Raw genomic sequence first — 17,749 nt, 5'->3', positions numbered from 1 at the left:
TGTTCTTTCACGGAATGACCGGTTCAAAAGGTGATACCTTGAGCCGCGGCGAGCGAGTCGACGAGTACGAGACGCCAAAGCTTGTCGACAAACGCCTCTGCTTCTTCCGCCAGAACCTGTTTTGCAACCCAAAGACAAACGCGAAAGAGAAAGGGTCAGCAACTCATCACCAACACTCTATCCTCCAAAAACCAGGGCAAAGGAGAAAGAATTTACCGGCTCAACCTGGTCCACCAGCTTCGCCGCACTCGACCTCTTCTGCAGCGCCTCGACGACCACCATCACCAGTTCCTCCACCTTCTCCCCCAGACTGTCCTCGATCTCGGCGTCCACCCAAGGCCTGTACTTGGACTGGATCAACTGCTCATCCACGTAATCCCATTCGGGCGATCGCTCGAACAATTCTCCGCTAGCAGAGGGCAAGCTTTGTGCGATCTCTGCCATCTTGCGCGCCTTGTCCTGCTCGGAAAGATCGGATTCGAGCTTGATGTGCGTGAGGCGACCGGATTTCTTGCGCGAATCTTCTTCCTCTGCTTCACCCAATACCGCTGTACCAGGCTTGACGATTGATCCGGGTCCAGCTGCAGCAGCGTGATGCGCACCAGTGCCGTTCGTTGCCGTCGATGCGGCACCGGTTGCGCCGTCTGCCGAAGAGTCGTTCTTGCTGATACCGGCAAAGTTGAGCTTGATCGGTGCAAGGGCTCCACCTTTCTCCTGCACCAAGACGCCTGCTGCGCGCTGCTGTTGCGTCAACTTGGCCATTTCTGCTGCTTGCAAAGCCAAAAAGTCTTCGGTCTCCTGCTGTGCACGTTGCTTTTCCTGAGCTTCAGCCGCACGGTCCTGATCATCCGCCTCCTGTTCCCTTCGCCTCGCAGATGCACGGAATTGGCGCCATCGATGTCGATCCGTGTAGAAGAGCTCCTTGCGGGTGGCCGTGTCGTCGTCCCAGTCCTCATATCTCCTGAGCATGGCGACTCCCTCTCGTTGCCACTTTTCAGCTTCGGCCTGCTGCCTGTCTTGCTCCTTCTCCCAGTGTGCGAGGCGTTGACGTTCGCGGACCATGTACGCCCTCTCTGCGTCGGCGGCAGCAGCTTGTGCAGCGGCTTTCTTGCGTTCCCGACGTTGCTGCTCTTGCAGTTCGTCGAGGTCTTCGGGTTCGCGTGCGGCGTCTGCGTGGGCGTCGTAAGCACCGGCAGCGTGGAAATCGACTGGTTTGCGGTAGCTCTGCGGATCCTCGTTTGGTCGGCCGTTGCGGGACGTTGATGCTGAAGCGGTGTTTTCCAAGTGTTCGCGCCTGGCTCGTTCGACGGCTCTCTGTCTCTCGTACTCTGCTTCCCTTCTCCTTGTCTCTGCGTCTCTTGCAGCAGCGGCTTGACGGAATTGCTCAATCTCGCCGAGCACGGTGGCTCGCTGATCCTCGGGCAGTTCCTCGGGCGGTAGATCCTTCAGGTGATCTGGAACGACGTAGCCGGGCTTGGAAGGATCCGTTTCGATTCGCGCGTTGGGATCCGACATCTGCCGCACAATGTCCTTCACCGCCGACAAGGCGCGGCTCTGCCTGGCTTGATCATCGGAGGAAGCGACACGAGTTTGCTGGTATCTTTCCAAGAAGCGCTTTGTCTTTTCATCCGCCTTCACCAGCAGCTTTTTCGGTGGAGCCGATGCCTCTGCTCCCATGGACGGCAGCTCTCGCCCCTGCAGAACCTCTATCGCACGCAGCACCGAATCTGGGTCCGCGTATTCGGCAAAGCCGAATGCTTTGGATGCACGCTTGAGCGAGCGAAGGTGGCCGCAGGCCTCGAGGAGCTGAGTGAGCCAAGAGTCGGAGATGCCGGGCGAGATGCTGCCGACAAAGAGGGTGGTTGCGACTTCGGGACCAGAAGATGATGCTGCCGAGGTGGAGGCGTGATCGTAGGCGGGGCTACGAGTATCGTGGTAGGGCGTGCTGCGCATGTTGGGGCTATCGTAGCCAGAGCGAGGAGAGGCAGAGTGACTGTGGGCGGGATGGTTGGAGCTGCCGATGCCGCCGCGCGGTCTTTGTGGTAGAGGCGCCATGTTGGGATTGTGGGCGCCCTGCCAATTGGAACCGTACCCTCTACGCGACATGATGGGTCGCAGCGCCTTGCGTATTCGGCTGCAATACCGAACGAAGTGGAAAGCGACGGTTGATGGTAGAAGAGGTTGGAGTCCAGTTGTTGGCGAGCAACAGGCTGGACTGGAAGAGGCTGGCTCTGGAAATGTCAAAAGAAGTTGCGGAATTCGGTGATGCCGCGCTCACTCGTCAAAAAGGAGGACGAGCTCGAATCGAACGCCGATCTCACATTCTTTGCTTTTGGAAGGAAAAGGTTAGGACGTGGAAGGGCGCGTTGCTCAATCAATTCTCAGCTGAGACACGAGCTGCTGCCTTGGCGCTCGCTCACTTCTTCTCGAGACAGACAACAAGCGAAATTGAGACAGATTGTGGCTAAAGAGAGAGGTGGCTCGACCGGCCATCCACGCCCAGCGAGCCAATTGGCTGCAAACTCGCTGTCAGGATGCAGTCGCCGTGCCAAGTGGGAAGTGAGAAAGTGGGGCTCGTGTGTCGTGTTCGCAGCAGGCAGAGAGACAGCACAATCACACACACACACATCACGCACAATCCAGCCGCTGAGCTTTCTTCTCGTTGAGTTATCTCTAACGCTCTTGCTTCCATCCCATCTCCAACCGCAAGCTGCCATCATCACACCTCACCGCTTCGTTGCTTCATCTCGCAACCTAGCAATCCAGGTGCTAGTTGGCCCATCCGTACACCATGGCTCAACCACCCCCTCAGCTCCCTCCCGGTTGGGTTGCCCAGTGGGATCAGAATGCCGCTCGTCAGGTCTTCGTAGAGACTGCTACGGGCCGTACCAGCTGGCAGCCACCCAACGCTGGTCCAGGCGGCGCTCCTCTCCCTCAGCAGCAACAGCAACAGCGTCCCACCCATCCGCAGGGTCAGGCACGCATGTCCATGCCTCAGATCCAGCCACCACCCGGCATGCGAGGCCCTTCGTTGAGCTCCATCCCTCAACACGGTCCCGGCGCTCCCGTCAGTCCCTCTGCTACATCGCCGCCTCCTGCCTCCATCGGCCCCGGCGCCAGTCGAAGACGTGCTTATCCTACCGCCCACCTCGCCGCTAACAGCATTAGCTATGCTGGCGGTTACGACGCTGGGGCAGCCTCGGCCGGCGGCGCCGGTTATCCCGGTGCACACGACGCTCAGCCTCAGCTCTTTACTCCAGGCGCCCCCGATCAGGCTCCTTCTCCCTACGGTGGGGCCGCTGCTCAGCCTGCTCCAGCTGCTCCTGGTATGGCTCCTACCCCTGGTGCTCCTGGTGTCGGTGTCGCCCCCGGCTACGCAGCTGGCGGCGTCCAGGGTCTTACCAACCAGTTCCAAGGCATGGGTATGGGCGGCGCCGGCATTGCAGGTGGCATGGCGCAAAAGTTCAGCACGCTCCAGACTGTCAACATCAGCGGCGTTCAACCCAATGTCAACGACCTCGAACGTCCCCCTCCCGAGATCCGTCTGCCACCCAACGCATGTGTTTCCACCAACCCGAAAGCCAACGCAGACCCATCCTACCAACGATGCACCCTCAACGCCGTCCCTACCACCTCTTCGCTCCTCCAGAAGTCAAAAATCCCTCTGGGTCTCATCCTCTCACCCTACCGCTCCGTTCGCGAGGCTGACGGTGACGAGCCCGTTCCCGTCGTCACCGATACCGTCATCGCTCGTTGCCGCAGGTGCAGGACCTACATCAACCCTTACGTCACCTTTATCGAGAACGGCAATCGATGGAAGTGTTGCATGTGCAACATCAGCAACGAGGTGCCTCAGCTCTTTGACTGGAACTCCGAGACGAACCAGCCAGCCGATCGATGGCAGCGTCCCGAGCTCAACCACAGCGTCGTCGAATTTATCGCACCTCGAGAGTACATGGTTCGCCCGCCTCAACCTCCCGTCTACACTTTCCTTATCGACGTCAGCTACCAGGCCATCAACAGCGGCATGGTCGCTACAGCGGCTCGCACCATCCTCGAAACCCTCGACCGTCTGCCCAACTCGGACAACCGTGCCAAAATCTGCATCATCGGCGTAGACACCAGCCTCCACTTTTTCAGCATCACGCCCGAAAGCACCGAACCCGAGATGCTTGTGGTCAGCGATCTGGACGACGTCTTCTTGCCCAAGCCCAACGACCTTCTGGTCAACCTTACCGAGTGCCGAGCCGGTGTCGAGGCGTTGCTGCAGAGGCTCGGTGACATGTACAAGGACTCTCTGGTCACCGGATCTGCGCTCGGCGCCGCTCTGCAAGCCGCCTACAAGCTCATCTCGCCCATCGGTGGTAAGATCATGGTGCTCACCGCCTCGCTTCCCAGCGTCGGTCCGGGCGCTCTCAAGAACCGTGAGGACCCCAAGCTGCTCGGTACCGCCAAGGAGAGCACCTTGCTCGGCGCTGCTTCGTCGTTCTACAAGACGTTCCCCATCGACTGCTCGCGATCCCAAGTATCGGTCGACATGTTCCTGTTCGCGCCCTCGTACACCGACGTGGCCACGCTCTCGTGCCTGCCTCGCTACACGGGTGGTCAGACGTTCTTCTACCCAGCCTTCCATGCCGGTCGCTCCGAAGACGCTGTCAAGTTCTCACACGAGTTCTCGGAGGTGCTCGCCAGCCCAATCAGCTACGAGGCTGTGCTGCGTCTGCGTGCTACCAAAGGTATCCGCGCCACTGCGTTCCACGGTAACTTCTTCGTTCGATCCACCGACTTGCTTGCGCTGCCTTCGGTGCCGCTCGACCAGAGCTACGCGATCGAGTGCGAGATCGAAGAGACGATCAACGCACCGTTCGTCGTGTTCCAGTCGGTGGTGCTGCACAGCACGAGCTCGGGCGAGCGTCGTATCCGCGTGGTCAACTTGGCTCTGCCTACGACGAGCTCCATGTCCGAGGTGTATGCGAATGCGGACCAGATTGCCATCGCAACGCTGTTGGCCGACAAGGCGGTGGAGCGTTCGATCCACTCTCGACTGGAAGATGCGCGCGATGCGCTGTTCAACAAGCTGGTCGACGTGTTCTCGACGTACAAGTCGACCATGACCTCGGCAGGGTCTGGTGCGAGCCCGCAGCTGGCGATCGCGCAGAACATGGCGCAGCTGCCGCTGCTGGTGCTTGCGCTGCTCAAGCACGTGGGTATCCGACAATCGTCTTCGATCCCATCGGATCTGCGCGCGTATGCTCAGGCGCTGCTGACGACGCTTCCGGCGCAGCAGCTGATTCCGTACCTGCACCCGAGCTTCTACTGCCTGCACAACATGGACGCCGAGGCGGGCACCACGGTCGCCGAAAAAGGCTTCGTGATGCCGGCCAAACTCAACCTGACCTCGGAGCGATTCGAGCGTCATGGGTTGTACCTGATCGAGGATGGACAGAACATTTTCCTGTGGGTGGGACGCGAAGCTGTACCTCAGCTGTGCCTGGACGTGTTTGACGTGGCCAACTATGGCACGCTGAGGGGAGGCAAGACGACGCTGCCCAAGTTGGAGAACAGCATGAACCAGCGGGTCAATGCGATTGTGCAGAGGATCAGGGAGAGTCGACGTGGACCCTACCGACCGCATCTGTACATTGTCAAGGAGGACGGAGAGCCGAGTCTGCGCCTGTGGGCGTTGAGCCTGTTGATCGAGGACAGGTTCGAACAGACGCCGAGCTACATGCAGTTCATCGGGCAGTTGAGGGATAAGGTGAACGGCGGATCGTGAGAGACACACAGAGGGCTGTGAAAAGCAGTTGCACAGTCATGTTAAATACCAGAGTTGTTGCGTTTGATATCGTTGACATGAGGGTCTGTGAATAGGAGAGAAGACAAATTGGAGGGGAGAGACGATTTCGGAGGTGGAAGGAGCAGCCGAGTCGCGTGAGCGAATGCGCAGAGAGGCTGCGGAGACCGAGAGTGAGTGGCAAACACGCGCGTATTTTTTAGGACGCGCCTTAATCCTTGAATTGCGACTAGTGGTCTCGCTCGAGACCAACACACCAGCTGAGACGATCTAACGCAGAGCAACTTTGGACAGGAAAAGGAAGGAAGGAGCAATGCTGTACGCATGGGCTGAGATAAGGTTGAATGAGGTCTGTTCTGATGGAGAGAACAAAGAAATTGAAGCATTTGCGGAAGTGTGAGAGAGAAATGTGTCAATTGGCTGATCAGGTGTTGGTCTCTTGCGCAGGGATGGGGGGGCTCGGGTGACGAGATGCGGGAAGACAGACACACGGCGCAGCGCCCTCTGCAAGCTGAGCGCTGAAGGGAAAGAGAGAGAGGAAAGCGCGCCGGATTTTTTGGACTTTTTCCTGCGCACAGTCTCTTTGTTCTGTCTTTGGTCGCTCCCGCACATCTCTCAGAGCTACTTATACGTCCCTCAACACCATCGACTGCTTTCCCCCCCCACTACACCGACATCGATAGGACGAAGTACGGCAGAGTCACGATCGCGGGTGATACATAGGATCGAAAGCCATACACTCTCCCACACACGCACGTATACACGAGGCGCAAGCTCTTCCCGCATCCTCCTCGCTTCAAACCATCATCACGAAACGTTGAGGTCAGAGATCGCCGCCAATCTTCCATCAACGCGACGAAAGGAAGAGGGACTTGACATCGTATTGCGAGCACGGACCCCTACGTCACACACACACATACACACAGATCACAATGTCGAAGGAGGACGCACCCAAGGAGCCTTCTTACGACGACTATGTCGAGCGGTAAGTTTGGGATCGAGCACCTCGGTGTTGGATCAAAGGCGTATACTGACGAATGCTATGGTATGGCCTCATGTTCCGATCAACGACGCGATCAGAATCCACTACAGCGACAAGTACAACGACGACGAGTGGGAGTACAGGTACGTTGTCTTTCTCCACTCACCGTTCACGCCTCATCCTCAACTTTCCCAAACTCACCTCTATCTCTTCCACCTCCCCATTCCTATCCTTTTCTCCATCACAGACACGTGATCCTACCCAAACCGATGCTCAAGCTGCTTCCCGAGAGCTACTTCGACCCGTCCGAACCGGGCGTGCTGCGCATCCTCTCGGTCAAGGAGTGGCGCGAGATCGGCATCACCCAGAGCATGGGTTGGGAGCACTACGAGGTGCACGCGCCCGAGCCGCACATCTTGCTCTTCCGCAGGGAGAAGGATTTCCTGGAAAAGGTGAGTTTGATTTGCGCGGGGAGAAGCAGAGGTTTAGGGAGTAGCGGATTGCGTGGAAGCGGTTGGGGGAGCGGTGCGAGCGGGGAGCCAGATGCGCGAAGCGGTGATATCGATGGATGCGAAGGCACTGGCATAAGGAACACCAGGTGGTTTCACCAGGAGCAGAGTGGTCACAGATTGGTCACCGCGAAACGGCAGTACAGAGGTGCAAGTGCGATGGGTGTAGCTCGCCGCATTGCCTTCATGTTTAGAGGTGGTTTCAGCACACAGCTGCACCGGAGGCTAGATCTCGCCCTGCAAACCGACAACACCAACAACGCTCCAACCCTTGCCCCTTTTCACGCACCAACGCTCGTACTAACACCTCTTCTTCACTTCCCAACCTCTCCAACAGTACCAAGCACAAGCACAACAACAGCAAGCAGCGTCAACAGCAGCAGCAGCGGCTAACGGCAAAAAGTGAAACTCCTCAGCAATGCGGGAGGCATGAAATGGCGCGCAGGTTGTTGTACTACGGTGGCACTTTGCCATCATCTGAAAAGTTGCTTGAAACGATGCTGGTGCGAGTGTGTGAGAGATGTGGTTGAGAGAGAGAGAGAGGGGGAAAGTTAGTGTGAGTTCGAGATGAGATAGATCCACGAAGAAGGACACATCTCTGTCGAGTTGGGACGATAAACACAGAAACGCGAACCAGTAACAACGAACGGCTCTCTGTCTCAAGAGTGGTCACTCGCTTGACACTCACACGCACATCTCTCAATCCAGATCACAACCTCTCTCACATGTACTCTGGTAACAAAGATTAAAGATTCGCCTTACTTAGCCTACAATGAATCATCTTGACCCTCCCAGCCAAATGTATGCGTGCTATCCGCCAAACTGGGACTGTACCTCCCCGCGGTCGACGACTCGCTGCGCGTCGAAGCCGCAAAACTGGGCGTGTTGGACAGACGTCTGTGCTGCTCCGGCAAGGCATCGCCTTCGTCGTCGTCAAAGTGTGCCGGTTGCAGGGAAGACCAGGTTCCGAAGGAAGGCGAGGGCGAGACGTCCGGGATTGGAGGTGGGGCATGTGTAGGTGCTGTCGGCTGCGGAGGCAGTATTCGAGGCGAGCTCGATATCGCCGATCTCGATGCAGACCTCGACACAGCACGATCAGTTTCGTACCCGTCGTCGTCTTCCTCCACCTCTGACCTCGTTATCGGCGAGGCGTACATCTGCAACCTCGCAGCGGCGGCAGCCGCTACGGCTCCACTTCTCGCGCCGCGTCTCGGTGGAACAGGCAACGAACTACCTCCTGCAGACGACGAATCGTGCGACGCTTCGATCCGACTACGCCGATGGTGGTCGTGCTGTCCTACAGTGGACATGCTGTCCGTGCTGTGATCGCCATTCACCGAAGGTAAGAGAGGCATCCTTGCAATGTTGCCGTTGGCGTACACCGTGTCGGCTGACAGACCGTGTCCGTCAGTGCTTCGAGCTTTGAACGCATCCGTCACAGAAGATTCTCCCACAGGCACCTCCACGCTAGAGGAATGACCCGCTGACGAGGATCGCTTGTTGTTGATCAACGAGCTGGATCTGGCTTTGGTCAACGCAGGACTGGCGGTGACGCCACCGTTGACAATGTTGGAATCGTTGCTCGCCAGCGTGCGACGCCGGGAAGATCCCGCTCGCTCCAGATTGGCATTTTCAGCAACAATGCCGTTCTTGATGGCGGCAGCGAGTCTGATCGCATGCGACTCGGGTCCCGGCGAAGTGTGACTCGTCTCGCCCGTCGACACGGACCCAGCTGAAATGGTTGATGGTGTCGCGTAGCCCGAACCAGATCCCGACCCCTGTCTCGAATGAGGGTCCACAGCGAAGTCGCGTACAAGCACCGGCGCAGCCGCTTTGTCCTCGTCCAGTCTCAACGAACGCATGCGAGCAGTGGTCTTGTCGACAGATGAGACAGCCATCCCTGCATCGACCAATCTTGCTTGACGCTGTCGAACGACGTCGTCCAAGCTGCGGTTGGTGAGCTTGTAGTCCACGTGCAGAGGTTCGTCATAGACTCCGGTGACAGAATCCGAGGGCCTCAACCAGTTTCTGAGGTTGCGTCGAGACTTGTGCCGTGGCACCGACTGAGCGGCTTCCGCTGCCAGTGACACCGGGGCAGTCTTGGGTTCAGAAGATGGAGGAGGCTTGAGCGAGGTTGCCGAAGTCTTGGTCTTGGCAGCTGATGGTGCAGCACCATGACGAGGAGCAGTTGCGATCCCACGTGCCGCGACAGCATCTCCGTAAACGATCTTGACGTTCCTCGAAATCTCATCGCACGCAACGGACTCGTCTGCATCGTGTTCGATGTAGAAGCGTTGTCTACCCGCCAGCTCGTGCTCGATCCTGCACAGCCACTTTTCCGCAAAATCGCGATGTCCCTTGTAGTCCCAAACTCCATCCAGCATTGCCCTTACGATGCCATCCTGATCAATGATGAATGTACACCTACCATCGATCAACCCCAAGAGCCCTCTTCCCACACCCCAGGCGTCCATGATCGAGCGGTTCGAGTCGTGCAGAATTCGGAACCCAAGATGGTGTTCGTCTACGAACTTCCTCGATCTTGCAGGTGGATCTTGCGAAATGCCGATGACGACTGCATTGAGATCGTTAAAGATGGGTGAAGTGCCGACTGCATCACGAAAAGAGCAGCTTTCCTTGGTGCAATGTGGTGAGCCTGCGAGAGGGAAAAAGTAGAGGACGATCGGACGGCCCAATTCGATGGTGGCGTGAAGGGAGACGGGTCGACCGAGATGATCTTGGGCAGAGATTTCGGGAGCGAGTTGACCAATGAGAGGCGAAGCTTTCTCCTTTGCTGGGATTTTGAGTGCTGCACCGGCTGCTGTGAGAATGCTCCTCTCTCCAGCGATAGGAAAAGCCGGTACGCGCGGAAGATGAGGCATCGTCGAGGAGAAGGCAAGTGCCGATGCGACTTGTATGCGCAGTTCTGGAGTGTGATGTATAGATGGATGGGCGTAGTGACGCTCTCGAATGTGCCGGCCAGACGTGAGAATGCACCCCGAGCGTCAATGCAGACAGAACTCGAGGACAGGATGTTACGATCAAAAGAGCATTAGAGCACGAGCGTCTGGCAAGACGCGTAAGGAAAGGGGACAGCTGTTGCCTAGCTTCGGCTGAGCGAGACGCGGCCACCGAGCTGAAAGACGTTTTCGGCCCGTCCGAACTCTGCGAGCGTAAAGCGAACGCTTCGCAAGCTTATCTTCGGTTCGAAACGAGACTTGTGATGTTGCGATGTAGCGACGCTGAGATTGCACGTCGGGGAAAGATTAGAGACACGAAACGGATGCGTCGAGTCGGAAACGAGGAAGCGGTACGGCGTTGAATGCTATTCCGAGATGGCGATGAGTGCACGTCTATAGGCTTGGCGTTCTCCACAGCAGAGTGGGTATCTATGAATCCGGAGACAGAGCAAAAGAGGGTGTGTGATGGATGGTGGCGATGAAGGATCAAAGTGGACGAGCGGATTGTATGGTCATGGCACACGAGATGAACCAGACAGGCGGTTCAGGACAGTCGGAGTGGCACAGTCACCAGCCGAGCAGGGCAAGTGCAGGTACAGTGGTCGTGACGGCTTCTGCCTTTGGCCCCAGAAATTCGCTCATGACTGCCGAGGAAAGAGAGGGGCACAGCGGCAGAGGGCGAGACACGCTAAGGCCGTCGGAATTTAGTTGTTTGGAAAAATCTGAGGTTTTCCTGGTTCCAGAGCGGCACGGGAAGGAGTGGGGAAACACTCATTGCCCTCGACCGTCGCCGCTGCATCTTCTGCTGCCGGGTCATCTTTCTTGCCGAGTCTCGTTTGATGAAAAACAGTCAAGTTCGTAGCTCTGTTCCAAAGTCCGCCTGTCTTGAATCTGACTTTCTTGCATCGTGTCCACGCTGAAGCACGAGCAACGGCAGTCGGTCTTCATCTTGAGGGGTAAAACGAGACACGATACTGAGAAACGTGGCACAGTAGTAGCGTCTTGTTGAGCTAAGGCCTCCGGAGGAAAAACTAGTCAGAAATTTCTTCACAACGAGGGGAAGGGCTCTAGGCAGACGTCCCACGCTTGCGTTCAGATCGGCTTTGCGTTCCCGACCACCTCGGGCCTACAACTTTCTAAAGTCTACCGAGACGAGCCGTCAAAGGTAGGCAACCCATGTGCCATGCTTTGCAAGACTCAGCCGCGAGACCCGCCATTGTTGGCCGGGTGGCACCGTCGACCAGAACGAAGAACTCATCTTCGTGTGCAGCCATTGTTTCGAGGTCCCGAAGCAAACAAAGAACGCCAGGGGGTGCATGATTCGTCGTCACCAAACACGAGGCGGTTTCTCTGGGGGTGAATCAATTTTTTTTGCCCGGTCTGGTGGAGGGCGAACACTGTGCATCAGCGTGGGCAGCTTGATTCAGAGACATGGCGAGTGACGTCGGCAGCCACCCCGGCGTACTGCGAGAGTCTACATTATAGTTTTTTTTCGGCTTTTCGGCGTCTCATTTATTGATTGTTTTTTTGTTCGGGCGTTTGCTGCTGAGTAGTCGTCTGACCATTGATTGTAGCATCGGTGATGAAAAGCAATGCAGCCTGCCGATCCTATGTTTGGTCACCCGATGCGCCATGCAGATCGCTCTTCGCTTTCAACCTCGGCAGTGTATTTTCACGCATGGCATCGGCTGAGCCGTAGGCCCGAAGGAAGATTCTTTCAAAATCCTACAGATCATGTGGTTGCGCAGACACTCAAAGATGTATATGAGCTTTCTCATCGACCAGAATGACACTGCAAATCCCAAGTGTGAGACTGTATCATTCCCACGGTAGCCAAGTGTCATCCGCTGAGTTGAGGTGCGAATTGTCCCCGGGCTGACGCAACAAATGCCGAACTACGACCTTGAAGCGGTTCGCAGAAAAGATACCAGTAGCTGTTCTACGAAGCCTTCAATCTTCGCGTCCCTGTTCAACGATGGATACCTCCGAACGTGAAGCGCTCGGATCATCCGAAAGGTCTGGGCAGCTTCTGAAATGAAGCAAATGGCAAGAGTCGGCACTGTTGGAAGTGTATCGCTTGTTCGGCTCACAAGCCCTCCCTTTCACACGGAATTTTAAGCTCGAACCGATACTGACACATACGATTTCAACATAACCTCGGCGCCTATCCGTCGTCTTTCTTCCAGCCAGACTCACCTGAATGTCAGCAGCCGAGGTGAATCATGACGCAACGCAAGCGACAAACAGAGAGGTCGTAGTATGTTTGAAAGTATTCTTTCATTTTGAAGGTGAAACCTAAGCCGTGCACAAGAGTGTCTATGGCCAGGAGGACCTAGTGTAGTAGTAGTATACAGCATTGGAAAACGAGAAGATTCTAGGGGACGACAAAACGAAGATGCGGGACTATGCTGGTAGGGACGAGAGGGACTGAAGTGCAAATGGGAGGACGAGGCGATTTGGGGATCCGAAACATAGGGCCATGACGTGTTGGGAAGCGTAAAGACAGCTACTCTCGATCGATTCCTTTCGTATGAGAAGCGTAGCACAGCCTTGTGGTCAAGAAGGGTGGGAGATGCAAGCGGCCCAGTCCAAAGGGACGGGCGCAAGCGATTGCATCACCAACTCCTTGTTCACTTCTATCTTTCTGTCGCATGTTGAGCGGAGAGAGAGACGCTTAAGTCCACCAGGTAATGGGGACCATGCCGGCATCGCGGTTCGACAGCTGGTCGAAAGCACCAGTCGACAAGTCGAGCGAGCCGTAGTCGCAGGTGGGGCAGGTGTCGGCGATGGTGGCCTCGATGGTCTTGCCGTTACCCTGGATCCAGATCGACTTGCCGCAGAGTCCGTCGTTCATCTGCGCGCTGTTGACTGCGACGATCGGGCGGGAGTCCGAGTTGTACTGACCGCACGATCCGGGGTTGCCGTTCTGGTAGAAGTAGGTAGCCTGACCATCACCACCAGCACGCTTCTCGAGAGGAGCAGCGACAACGGCGGAGGCGGCAGCGAGGGCCGAGATAGCGAGAGTGAAGAACTGCATTTTGTGTGTATGTGGTAGAGCCGAAGCCTGTTTATGTGTCTAGAGTGTGTGTAGAGATTGTATGAAGGGGTTGTGTTGATGGAGAAAGGGAAGCAGGTAACGGCGAAAGCATGGTCCTCTTTATACCATTCAATTTCGTCTAACGACACTCACTGCGACGTCTATAGCAGACACTGCACCATACTGCGACGTCTCTCACGCATTAGCGGAGCGAAGCTGGTGCAGCATCAGCAGGAACAAGCAGGCTAAAAATTTTGTGCAGGCGCCTCAGGACGGCTCTCTTGTGCTAAAACAGGAACTTCGTGTTCCTTGACACGGGCTGAGCATCTAGGACTCCGTTTCACAGAGCATCGTGGTCAGTGCTGAACAAATTTTAGGGGGTCAGGAGGTACCTGGCCCAAAGGTGACCCACCAGAAACTTCTTTTTTTTGTCTCAATATGGAGTCGGCTCGGTGGACCTTGCAATGGAGAAAAAGAAGCTTGAGGCAGTTTTGCGAAGTCGGAATGACAGCGAGCGGAAGCCAAGTCGCACTGCAAGAGCGGCACAAGGTCTTCGTGTTTGATTCAGCGTCTAGGCATGGATCCGGCGATGCAAGGCTGACAGAACAGCTTGGCAACGAGGGTGCTGGAACCGGTCCCTCGACCCCCCGTCCGATCCTCGAAACTGCTTTGTTTGCCGCCCTCGCGTGGCTTGCGGATCGCTGCTCAGTGACAAGCGAGAGAATACTCGAGATCGACCAAGTCATCAGCGGCAAGATATCGTCAAGCTTGCAGAAGCGAAGCCTGACCAAGGCGGCAAGTCGTACCCTTCAAATTTCATTCTCCCCTGTCACACAGACGCACACTACCCTGAAAACGAAGCGAGTCAACACGAGGCCGCACTCCCGATCGGTGGTTCCGCAAAGCTTTGGCGAGTTCCTGGCTGTTGGCTTTGAAAGGAAGGTCCAGCTTGACGGCAGCGGCGGCAGCAGTCGGCAGTGTTAGACAGCGGATCGACGTCGTTTAGCCTAAAAAAACTAAATTCAATTAATTAAATCCTATTTTGACGAAAGTCAGCACCCTCGAAATTTGTGGGCGCCGATTTCAAGCGCAACATTCTCCTCATCACGCAGCACCGTTCCGAGGCGCTGTCAATTGAAAAACTCGCCCCCACGTCTCTGTCGGTCACCTTTCAGTGTCGACAAGCGGCAGCCACCAACCCACTCGCTCGGTCCAGCTTCAAACCTTCGACCATCCGTCTGCAGACCGTGATGCGGCTGGGCGTAGAGAGAGCGTGTGGGGGACATAGCGGAGTTCGTTTTGCCGTTCTCGATGTCGAAGGGCCTGCTTCTGCCATTTCCGTTTCATCGCTCAGCTTCGGTTGTGAAAAGGAGAGCCCATCATTTTGTCGGCAACGGGACCGAGTCGCTAATGGATCGACGTCTCTTGACGTGCCGGCTCGAACCTGCTGCATCGTTTGTCAGAAGCGACAAGTGAAGCCAAAATAGGCAAGTGAACGAGCTTCCCTGCCTGACAAGAAGTCGAGTCCCCCTTTGTGACGGAATCGCAACGAACGAAGACGATGAAAGCAGCGAGGAACCCTGGAAGGAATGTTGGACCACGGATCAATTCTGCAAGCCTGCTGCAAAGCATTGTAGCCGTGCATCGGCCGTGTTTGCATTTCTCGGCGTGCTTGCGGTGCAGACAAACGCCGATGCACCTTTCATCCCCTCGACGTTGTCCTCGCCGACCGATGACTAATTCATCACACCGTACAGCACCGCTACCACCAGAAAATTCTGTCAGGGATCGGCAAGGTGAGTAGAGCATTTCACGATGCCGCTCCCACGACACCGCCTGGTGACCGGAGCTCTGTTTCAATCTCTGACTGCGACTCGAATGCGAGAACGACATCCAGCGTGGAAACCTTGCATCCGCACCTCATCGCAAGAATTGGAGCGGTGAAACCTGTGAAGGCAGCTGTGGTCGAAATGCCATGCTGAAAAATGTCTCAGACCGCATAGCCATCGTTGCGGTATTTGATTCTCAGCAGAGAAACTAGTGGAGGCGTGACGGTCGCGTGGAAGATCATGCCTCCCGACGGCGGCACGCGGCGATGACGAAGCGGGTGGTCCCCATTTTCGCTCTCTCCGAAGCCATCGTGTTGCTCATGTCGGAGCTGCCGCAGCGACATCGCCGGTCGTGGGCTGCGGCATGCAGCCACGGAGGATGCGAAGATGAGGAGAGAGAGCGTCTCCACAACCCCGTTTTGTTGTTCTTCCTCCCTCGGCGAGTTTCCCCTGAATTCGGCGCGTGACCGTCGGGTGACAGCTAAATGCCGAAAAAACTTCCGGCTCAGCAAGCAGACGGGGGTCTTCGCAGTGATCACCGAGCTGCGTGTGGATGGCTCTTTCGAGCTGTGCTGTGCAGTGGCGCAGCAATGCATGGCTTTCGCCCGTCACCCCCCAGAAATTTTTGACTTTTGCAATCACGCAGTTGCCAGCAGCTTAGCGCCATCTGTCAAAGTCACGACCTTGCCGTTGCAGAAGGGAAGCCACTCGATCTCAGCGACCTCGATCCTCCCGACCAGAGCTTCTTGCCGACTTCTTCGCGGAATTTATGCATCTCTTGCGATGAGCACGGAATGGTGCAAAACCTCGTTCGCTTGGTCAAACATAGCCACGGCACGGCCTCGTCAAGAAGATCGAGGGTGGGAGTGCTCGCGTCGCACAGTGTTTCGTGCGTGTCCCTGCACAAGAGGCGTTGCTCCGACTGGACTGTGCATTCGTCCGACAAGCCCAAATGAAGCAACGAATCGGTTGGGGACATGGCGCGGTGAGAAGCAGAGCGGCAGTCAGCCGACTATGCTTAGATGCGGTCAGAGACGGCCGTAGAAGGGGAGGGGCAGGACAAGTCGGCGAAGCCAGCTGCTTCCAAGGGCAGACACCGAAGATCGAACTGGGATCGCGATCGCATCCCACACAGCTCCCGATGTCGTGCGCCTTTCTCACTTTGACATGGGGCAAGACTTGTCCAGATATTCACTGGCGCTCTCATATCGACTACAGGAAAACCCGGAAGCAGCAGAAGGATCAGGCTTTCGAGCTTGACCGCAGCTTTGCTCTGTCGTTGATGAGCTTGCCTGTAAGTTACGAGTTGCTCCTCAACCGACATTTTTCAGACCTCAGTTTTGGTGGTGAATTGTGGGGTTTTCTCTTTTGCCCGCGATGTCACTATTGAGTCGATCTACTCTAACAAAAGGCATCAATTTTTTACCCAGATAGCCATCTCCCGATCTTGGTTGCATCGATCGATGGCTCACGTGTTGACGAAGGCAAACTCTCGAATTCGCAAGACGGATCGAAATTCCGTTCAGCCACAAAAGCTGTCATCATTGCACATGAGTAACAGCGAGAACGGAGCACGTTGGCTGGAAAAGCACGCGTCGAGCCGATGGATCGTCGCTCGCAAAGGCGCCCCGCCGTTCGTTTTGCAACCGATCTAAGCATGCTGGTTCCGACTTTTCCTCCAGACGGACCGACCGAAACGGCTATCATCTAGCGTTGCGGCAGCGAAGCCACCCAACTCGCGCTGCCTCTACTACCATACAAGAGTGGCTTTCATGCGTGGCCGCTACTGCATCCATCTCCCGTGACTTCGGTGGCGCGAGCGACGAAGAGCCGCGACAAGCCACCGAAGCGGACGTCCACAAGGGAACTGCTCAGTGAAGAGGATTGACTGAGTTGGAAAAACGTGCCAAGAGAATGAAGATGGCACTTTGAGGAACGACGGCGTGTCTCGGTGCCAGGCAAAAACAAACACGCAGCCAAGAAGAAGAAAGCTCCACAGCAGCAGCAACCTGCACATCGCCGGTGCGAACACCCCACTCCTCTCGTCGCTGGCTACGGAGAGACCGACTTCGGGCTGGCTTGGATGGCCACCTGGCTTGCTAGCTCGCTGGCGAGTATCCGGGGGTAAGAAGAGACAGTCAACGCTGGCGGAATCTCTCCGCCGTGAGGCAGTGCATCGTCAGTGCTTGACCCCTCTCTCTCCTCTGTGAGCTGACACGGCCGCTAAAGCGCGCTCTTTCTCTCGAAGATCGTGCTCGAGATCGCGACCTGCTGCTCGAAAAGTTTCAGAAACACACACCCACACCAGATAAGAAGAGCAAAAAATCAGAATAAAATGGCAGCACACAGGCAGACACGCAAGAGCCAGCCGATCAAGTCAGGGTCAGGGTCAGGGACAGGGACTGAAATCGCAGTCAGGGTCTTTTTTCCATTTTCTGTCTCAAATCGATGTCAACGCACGCCAACGCTGTGCTGGCTGGACACGGGCGTGCTGCTTGAATGCGTGTGTGTTGGCTGATCCGCTCCGTCACTTTGCTGCAGCTCGATTCTTGCTGGCTGGGCTGAGATTCGCTGCGTCTGCTCACCACCGCTGACTTTTACTTGCTCCGCTCGGCCTGACCGTATCCACGGCTTCCAT

The 17,749-nt window shown here is 56.4% G+C and overlaps 8 protein-coding genes across 8 annotated transcripts; 4 read left to right on the top strand and 4 right to left on the bottom strand.

The window, feature by feature from the left end:
* Positions 1-177: 177 nt before the first annotated feature.
* Positions 178-2,106, bottom strand: PHSY_002753 (RNA recognition motif containing protein; the record flags this gene model as incomplete). The annotated part of the gene is made up of 1 exon (XM_012333375.1): positions 178-2,106. The coding sequence occupies one exon, from the start codon at positions 2,104-2,106 to the stop codon at positions 178-180; it is 1,929 nt and encodes a 642-aa protein (XP_012188765.1).
* Positions 2,107-2,983: 877 nt separating this feature from the next.
* PHSY_002752 (ER to Golgi transport-related protein) lies at positions 2,984-5,776 on the top strand (the record flags this gene model as incomplete). The annotated part of the gene is made up of 1 exon (XM_012333374.1): positions 2,984-5,776. The coding sequence occupies one exon, from the start codon at positions 2,984-2,986 to the stop codon at positions 5,774-5,776; it is 2,793 nt and encodes a 930-aa protein (XP_012188764.1).
* Positions 5,777-6,726: 950 nt separating this feature from the next.
* PHSY_002751 (cyclin-dependent kinase regulatory subunit) lies at positions 6,727-7,691 on the top strand (the record flags this gene model as incomplete). The annotated part of the gene is made up of 4 exons (XM_012333373.1): positions 6,727-6,779; positions 6,875-6,919; positions 7,024-7,228; positions 7,623-7,691. 4 exons carry the CDS (start codon positions 6,727-6,729, stop codon positions 7,689-7,691), a joined length of 372 nt encoding a protein of 123 aa, XP_012188763.1.
* Positions 7,692-8,052: 361 nt separating this feature from the next.
* On the bottom strand, positions 8,053-10,167 carry PHSY_002750 (potential nuclear thioredoxin peroxidase; the record flags this gene model as incomplete). Its single annotated transcript, XM_012333372.1, has 1 exon — positions 8,053-10,167. One exon carries the CDS (start codon positions 10,165-10,167, stop codon positions 8,053-8,055), a length of 2,115 nt encoding a protein of 704 aa, XP_012188762.1.
* A 2,752-nt stretch (positions 10,168-12,919) lies between these two features.
* Positions 12,920-13,282, bottom strand: PHSY_002749 (expansin; the record flags this gene model as incomplete). Its single annotated transcript, XM_012333371.1, has 1 exon — positions 12,920-13,282. The coding sequence occupies one exon, from the start codon at positions 13,280-13,282 to the stop codon at positions 12,920-12,922; it is 363 nt and encodes a 120-aa protein (XP_012188761.1).
* A 504-nt stretch (positions 13,283-13,786) lies between these two features.
* Positions 13,787-14,266, top strand: PHSY_002748 (pseudouridine synthase; the record flags this gene model as incomplete). The annotated part of the gene is made up of 1 exon (XM_012333370.1): positions 13,787-14,266. The coding sequence occupies one exon, from the start codon at positions 13,787-13,789 to the stop codon at positions 14,264-14,266; it is 480 nt and encodes a 159-aa protein (XP_012188760.1).
* A 1,006-nt stretch (positions 14,267-15,272) lies between these two features.
* On the bottom strand, positions 15,273-15,707 carry PHSY_002747 (hypothetical protein; the record flags this gene model as incomplete). Its single annotated transcript, XM_012333369.1, has 1 exon — positions 15,273-15,707. The coding sequence occupies one exon, from the start codon at positions 15,705-15,707 to the stop codon at positions 15,273-15,275; it is 435 nt and encodes a 144-aa protein (XP_012188759.1).
* Positions 15,708-16,252: 545 nt separating this feature from the next.
* Positions 16,253-16,766, top strand: PHSY_002746 (hypothetical protein; the record flags this gene model as incomplete). Its single annotated transcript, XM_012333368.1, has 2 exons — positions 16,253-16,405; positions 16,542-16,766. 2 exons carry the CDS (start codon positions 16,253-16,255, stop codon positions 16,764-16,766), a joined length of 378 nt encoding a protein of 125 aa, XP_012188758.1.
* Positions 16,767-17,749: the final 983 nt, after the last annotated feature.

The sequence above is a fragment of the Pseudozyma hubeiensis genome (assembly GCF_000403515.1).
Source record: "Pseudozyma hubeiensis SY62 DNA, scaffold: PHS28, whole genome shotgun sequence".
Taxonomy (NCBI): Eukaryota; Fungi; Basidiomycota; class Ustilaginomycetes; order Ustilaginales; family Ustilaginaceae; genus Pseudozyma; species Pseudozyma hubeiensis.
The sequence above is the reverse complement of the archived record's forward strand: the minus strand, read 5'-3'. Positions and strand labels throughout refer to the sequence as shown.